The following is a 7,588-nucleotide window of genomic DNA, read 5'->3' as shown; positions in this document are numbered from 1 at the left end:
TCCATTGACTGTCACCATTTTCAATTCCTCCTGCAATTGTTGGTTGAACATCCCATGCCACTGGCCTATCATCGCATCCATAACAGAGCTGCATATTCGTATCCATATTATGTATAACTGAATTAGATATTAATTTTTTTTTTTTATCTAATCACAAACTTTATAAAATTATTTTAAGCACAAATAAATAAATAATTGTACCTTGATTTAATAATTTAGTTTAGATAGGTAAGCGTGTAATTGCAAAAATGCTTAGTCATTATTTTATAAACAAATTTATATTTCATAATTATTGCGCTGTATAATATGCGATTGGTAATAATTAAAATAGTATTGATTAACTTATTTTTAACTTCAAGAGTTAAATATATTGTTTGAACCTAACCTAACCTAAATTAATATTTTTCATGTTAACTTTTTAAAATCAATCATTATTAAAAATATGTACTAATATTGTTAAATTTTAGTTAACTAAAGATTAAAAAAAAAAAATTAAATGAAAGACATTTATTAGCAACATGCTTGGAACATCAAACAAATTTAGAAATTAAATATTTAAAGTATACACATAAAAAAAATTTTAAAATATTGTTTTAGGTACAGAGAATGGTTTTCACATTTTCTGAAATATTTGTTTACTAGGATTGACATTTTTGCTAGCAAAGAAAAATTTGTTCACCTTGCAAATATCATCAATTTTGCAAATAAAAAAGAAATCACTCTTCGTGAAGGAACTGGAGACATCAGTTATGGAATCTCATAGTTCCAAATATACCACTGCAAAATCTTAAAAATACCACTGCAGTTTACTGTGAAATGATAAATGACATCCAAATAAATTATAATATAATACTAATTATATTAACTTTCAAAATTACAGTAATACCTACATTTCTAATATATAGTTAATTATTATTAAATAGTAATATAATAATGTATAATTTTTTTTGTTAAATTTAAGTACTTAAAACTAAGCCTTTGTAATATTTTTTTTGATACATGGTCTTAGTCTATAATGATAATGAACGGTCAATTACAAAAAAAATAATTTTTATTTATTTGTGATATTGTCTGCTTAAGTTAGGCAATTTCTAAAACGACAAGCTAATAATATCAATATTGTTAAGAAACCAAAAAGAGTTAAATATACTAGCTATTTTTAATAATGCTTGGATATTATTGACAGCAACTAATATATTAAAAAATTACCTAATATCCTTATTTTAACACAATTTCATTGTCGACTAATTGAAAACTTAAAAAATATATGAAACCCATTATAACCCATAGTTAAAATAAGAATTATACTAAATTAAAATTATTAAAATATACATTATAAATTAAAATTAAAATGAGTAGGTACTTTATACAAATATAAAACAAAACATAAAATAGAACAAATAAATTAACTCTAGTATAATAATAGTATGCAAGTTTGTTTATATTATGCAGTGTTCTAACACTGATGATCATTTTTTTAAACATAAACAATTCATCAGTTTCTTAATTTTAACTTAAGTTGGTCAAATTCAAAATGTTCTTGAGTTCTTACATTATGTACTTATTCTTTTTTCAAATTTGAAATTCGAGAGGACTGTGAACCCTCGAATGATTTGATAAGAATATTGATGACGCAAACACTCTTATATCCATTATATTCCATAGTTAAAATAAAAATTATACTAAATTAAAATTATTAAAACATACATGATAAATCAAAAATAAGAATAAAAAAAAAAAATGAGCAGGTACTTTATACAAATATAAAACAAAACATAAAATAGAACAAATAATTTAACTCTAGTATATTAAGCCTATAGTATGCAACGTTTTGCCACTGATGATCATTTTTTTTTAACATAAACAATCCATCAGTTTCTTGATTTTAACTTAAGTTGGAAAAATGCAAAATGTTCTTAAGTTCTTACATTATGTACTTTCTTTTTTCAAATTTGAAATTAGAAACCGATTGTGCACCCTCGAATGATTTGATAAGGATATTGATGACGCGAACACTCTTTCACAAGTCAAACAAGTATATTCACCTTTAGACTTTGTAGTACAAGTATTTTGTTTGCAATTCTTCTTTCGACAAGTGGCCAAATGAGATTTAAAGTTGAAAATATTAATATCCATTTGACAAAATGCACACACAATAGTTTTTCTATTTTTTTTACCAGCAACTAATTTACCTCCATGGAAGGTTAATTTATGAATACTCAAACTTTCAAGATCATCAAATTTTGCAGAACATTTACATTTGTACATGCCAGGAGTACGACAGTTATTTTTGACTTGATGTGCTCTAAGATCAGGTATATCAGAAAATGGCTTACAACATTGCCAACATACCAAGGCATTTCCAAGTTCAAAATGGCGACGATAATGAAATTTAAAATTGCTAAAGGATTGGAAGATTACATTGCAAGAAGGTTTTAAACAAGTAAAAAGTACATGTTCTGATGTACGCGGAATCATGTTATTGTTTTTATTTGTACGTACCATTACGTTCTTCTTCTTTATCTTAATAGGTAATAATTCTGTTTCTTTTTTTGATTTCATGCTGGCAGCAGTTTCATTTTTTGCCTGACTTTCAAGACAATGTTTCATATGATTACCAATTTCATGTATATCTGGAGATGATTCTTCACAATGAAAACATAAATAATTACCATGAACGTTCAACAAGATGCCATTGTGTGATTTTAATTTATGATAGGCAAGTTCTTGTATACTTTTATATCTTAAATTGCATAAATAACATTTAAATGCATTTTCCATATCACAGTATATGTGATAACCATTGTCATCCATGTTAGATTGATCTATCCCTTTAAAACAACGATGACACATAACTCCTGATGAAGACATACCAATATGCGGTTGATAATGAAATGTAAAATCTTTTTTAGATCTTGATAAAATGTTACAGCCAGGTACCAAGCAAGTAAAAAATGATTTAGTATGTTGAGAACAATCATGGTTGAGAATATTCTTCTTTTGACAAATTGAACAGTAGTATAATTTGTCAGTCACATCATTACCATCTTCTTTTTTTATATTATTTTCATTGTCCTCGCTATCTGATGATAATTCAATTATTTCTTCATCCTGGGATAAATCAATTGTTTCTTCATTTTCAGATACATCTACATTTTCAATATTATCATTATCATCGTCTTCATCATCTGATATTAATTCAATTGTTTCAATTGGAGCTGTTGTTATTATACAAGAACCATCATCTGAAAAATCTGATAAATCTTCATAATCTGATGTTATAACTAAAAACCTACTACCTTGATAGTCATCACTATTACTACGTTCATTTAAAATTCTTTCTTTTTTAATTTCTTGCATTAACATCATTGATGCAGTAGATGCTTTAGATGTTCCAGGCATGGAATCACCAAACTCATTTGTTCGTTTTGATATTGATCGATTATTTTTGAACGGAGTTTCATGAGACGATTCATCATTATTTCTTAACGTCACTGTTGAAGTAGATGCTTTAGATGTTCCAGGCATAGAATCACCAAACTTATTTGATTGTTTTGATGATAATCGAGAATGTTTGAACGGAGGTTCTTGAGACGATACTTTATTATTCCTTAGCGTCATTGATGAAGTAGATGCTTTAGATGTTCCAGGCATGGAATTACCAAACTCATTTGATCGTTTTGATATTGATCGATAACTTTTGACCGGAGTTTCATGAGATGCTTTTTCATTATTCCTTAACATCATTGATGAAGTAGATGCGGTAGATGTTCCAGGCATGGAATGAGATAATTCTCCATTATTCCTTAACATCAGCGATGAAGTAGATGCAACAGATGTTTCAGGCATAGTACCACCAAACTAAAAACAAAAATATAATTATATATACAACAAATTTGTCAAATCAAGAAAATGAGCAATGTTTTTGCAGTTAAAAATGCATAAGTTATTAATTTTTTTTGCTTAAGGTTTCAACATTTAATTCAAGTTTCATCATAAATAGTTCTTACTGAAACTCTTCGTGAAACTCAAACAAATAAAATTACAATTTATTTTTAAAGATATTTGAGGTTCACTTTTTTGTTTAAATTTAATATTTAAACAAAGAATAACCATTTTAGGGACTTGAAATCGGTTAGTAGGTATTATTATGTTTTACTGTAGGTATGCAATGACATTTTCAAAATATTTAGATTAATTTAAGCTATTGCCTATTTAACCCTTTCATTTCTCCAGACATACTATTACATCCCAGTATTTAAAATATTCCCATTTTCCGGTAACTATACAAATTTAGAAAACCATGGTTCGCATTAATTTAAACTTAAATAATTAGAAGATCATATAGATCTTAAAATTAAAATCTTAAAAAAACAATAAATATTTTATTTTATGTAGCATACACTGGTTGCAGTGGATAAATAGTGTAGCAGAGAAAGGGTTAAACCATAAAACGCTTACTTTATTGCTAATATTAAAATAAACTACTAATTTAGCAATATAAATAGGTATATAATTAAATATATTTAGTAGTTAGTAATATATGTAGGCTGACAGACAACCTTTTCTTAAAAATTGTTCATATACATTTAATAAATCATAGAAAACACTACTATTGTCCCTCTGATTCTTGTGCAATTGAGCATGGCTCTATTATTTGTTATTTTCATACTGCTTAAGACTCTTACTTAATAGGAGTCCATGTAGATTTTTTCAACACGCAGGTTTTTTTTTATTAAATGTTCCACATATACCTCATGACTACACACCAATTGCAGATTTCCTTAACTCGCTTGCTGATCATAGAAAAATGATGGAACTCAATTCTTAAATGGCTTAAATGGTAATGTTACTTCTCCTTACCTTTTATCTTTATTAAACTTTAAAGTTCTTTCTACACACACCAGGTCACATACTATTTTTTTAATTCCAACATGCACCACCAACTATGCTTCCAACAAACTAATGAGGTGTATTATGTCTGTTATACATTATTATGTGTATTATGTATTATTATATTATTAAATGTCGAAACAAACCCACTTTTTGTATTTCTTTAAATTATTTCTAGCTGTCATTCTGATTTTTTTTTTTTTATATTGTAAATGTTGTATAATTACTTTTATTTCTTTTTCTCTTTAAATTTCAGTGTCCCATAACTTTTTTAAATTAAATTAAAAGCCAGATTTAAAAATGTTCAAGACATTTTTGTTATTTATGTACAAGTGTGTTGTTGCATATCAAGGCCAATTATAATCTTGGTAATAGTCGCTAAGTGCTAAACGTAGACTCTGATCTAAATGACCATCAGAAAGTGTAGCTCGGTACCAATTCATTTATGTGGGAAAATGACATTTTACACTAACAGGTTAATCTGAAATATGTATTTAATAACTGTATCTACTAAATGACAAATGTATGTAACAATAATTAATAAATTCTAACAAAGGGGATCAACTTAGAAATTGTCCAAGATCAACCACTTGGCCACCTTGGGTTTATAGGATAATGGAATACCTACTTTTTTCTATAACTCTACATTAATACTTATGTTAAGTTTAGTTATTTCAATTTGAAAATTGTGAAAACAAAAAGTCAAGACCTAACTAGTCTAAATTGAGTCTACAGGATTTAAAAAAAAATAATAGAGCCATGCAATTTGAATTCTGCTTTCTTCTTAGTTGTAAATGACATAAAAATACACTATTTTATAGCATTGGAATTTTTTCAACTTAATTAGACTTGCGCATGCTCAGTACAACTTTTTTTTCTAAAATGGCAACCACCCATTTTAACTAGGTACAAATTATTTTTTCCCTAATTTATTAATTCATTTATGGACAAAATTGACCATGTTACAGCCAATCAACAAAAATACGCGAAATGTTCAGATTTTTTACTGTAACTCTGAACATAATTATTCTAGGAATGTTTAGGCATAACAGTTTAACCCTTATTTCCTTTTTAGTTAATTTAACGTATAAATTGTTCAAATTGTTGTCTGCTGTGAACAAAACATGATTCAGCACGCCGCATAAATTCTTTACTTGTTACAGCTGTAATTTGTCCTTCAGTCAGTTTATTGCAGGGTGCTGTTATTTTATCTTTTAAATTTTGAAGATTCATATGAAGAACGGCATACACTATTGTTTTTAAATGGCCCCGTAAAAAAACATCAGGTGATCTTTGTAAAGACATTTTTAAGTTATGTTGGAAAAATTCAAAATAGCCAATTTTTAACCTAATTTTTTGAAAAATGTTAATGGTGAAATTGTTTATTCAAGCCCCAGTAGTTATTATAATTTTTAAAACATCATTATATATTTTTGGAGTAAATTAATTTGAAACACGTAATTACTTTTTTTGAAATATTCATTCTAGGAATTTATATGTATAAGTTAATCTTAAATTATTTATTATTCATAGCATGTTTATATTTTTTTTAATAAGTTAAGCTACAGTGCTTGCCATGAAAAAAGTCACTTAATTGCAGTGAGTCATAGGGTTTGAATAGGGACAATCATCTGTTCCTAATGACTAGAGACCGGATTTTTATGATTTTACATAATATCTTTACTGGGAGTATGCAGCTCCAAATGGATAAGCTTTCTCAATGATTCATTTACCTATCAAATGATATACAACATTTTTTAGGGCATAAAAAAGAATATTTTAAGGCTAAACAATATTTTGTGTAAAAACATGTGAATGTTTTATAAAAATTTAATAAGTAATTAAAAAAAAATTAAAAAATATTTTCATTATATGATATTTATTATGACAACATGACGTGAAGGGACATTGATAGCAAGATAACATTGACAAGAAAATCAATTTTTCTCTATATCTCTTTTCTTATACTATATTTTTTTATTTTTTATATTATTATTTTCTGAATTCATAAGACTGAATTATTATTATTAATAAAAAGATTGAGTTGTTCGAATAAATAATATTATTCTGTTTATGAACTGGGTACATGCAATTATTTTTTATTTTTTATTTAAGTATTATTATTTTTTTAATTCATAGGTTTGTGTTACAACAGTTAAATAAAGGTACACCAGTATATCACTATATTTTAGATTAAATATAACTGTTTATTTTTATAAACTAACTTTTATTTGTTTATTCAGTGTTTAATACATTTTTACGAGGGGTAAACAACTCTTGGTAATCAGTGTACAAATGTTTGGAAATCTGTGGAAATCTGTGGTAATCTTTGGAAATCTCTGGCAATCTTTGGAAATCTTTGGTAATCATTGGAAATCTTTAGAAATCTCTGGTAATCTTTGGAAATCTCTGGTAATCTTTGGGAATCTCTGGTAGTTTTTTGAAATTTAGAATTAATTTTCGATTTTGCAAACCTCAGTAGACATGTTAAAACAAATAATCATAGCATTTTGGTGAATTAAATTAAAATAAATGTATAAGATTTAAATAATAAGGTATCCTATTTAAGTTCAAAACACGATATCAACACTTGATATTCAAATTTTTCTATTGAATTATAATAAATTGCAAAATTGTTTATTATGATTTTGAAAAGTTTCAACTACTTGTGATTGTATCGTTTAAATTGTCCTAA

At 26.4% G+C, this 7,588-nt stretch overlaps 1 protein-coding gene across 1 annotated transcript in view; it reads right to left on the bottom strand.

Moving 5' to 3' along the window:
* Positions 1–1,561: 1,561 nt before the first annotated feature.
* Positions 1,562–7,588, bottom strand: part of LOC100168445 (zinc finger protein 37) — a 12,338-nt gene continuing 6,311 nt past the window's right edge. The window contains exon 3 of the mRNA XM_001942768.5: positions 1,562–3,861. Coding sequence (XP_001942803.2) covers positions 1,930–3,861 — 1,932 coding nt within the window. The 3' untranslated portion in view covers positions 1,562–1,929. The remainder of the gene's footprint in view (positions 3,862–7,588) is intronic.

The sequence above is a fragment of the Acyrthosiphon pisum genome, chromosome X, assembly GCF_005508785.2.
Source record: "Acyrthosiphon pisum isolate AL4f chromosome X, pea_aphid_22Mar2018_4r6ur, whole genome shotgun sequence".
NCBI lineage: Eukaryota > Metazoa > Arthropoda > Insecta > Hemiptera > Aphididae > Acyrthosiphon > Acyrthosiphon pisum.
Note: the sequence above shows the minus strand (reverse complement) of the source record. Positions and strands in the feature narration are given on the sequence as shown.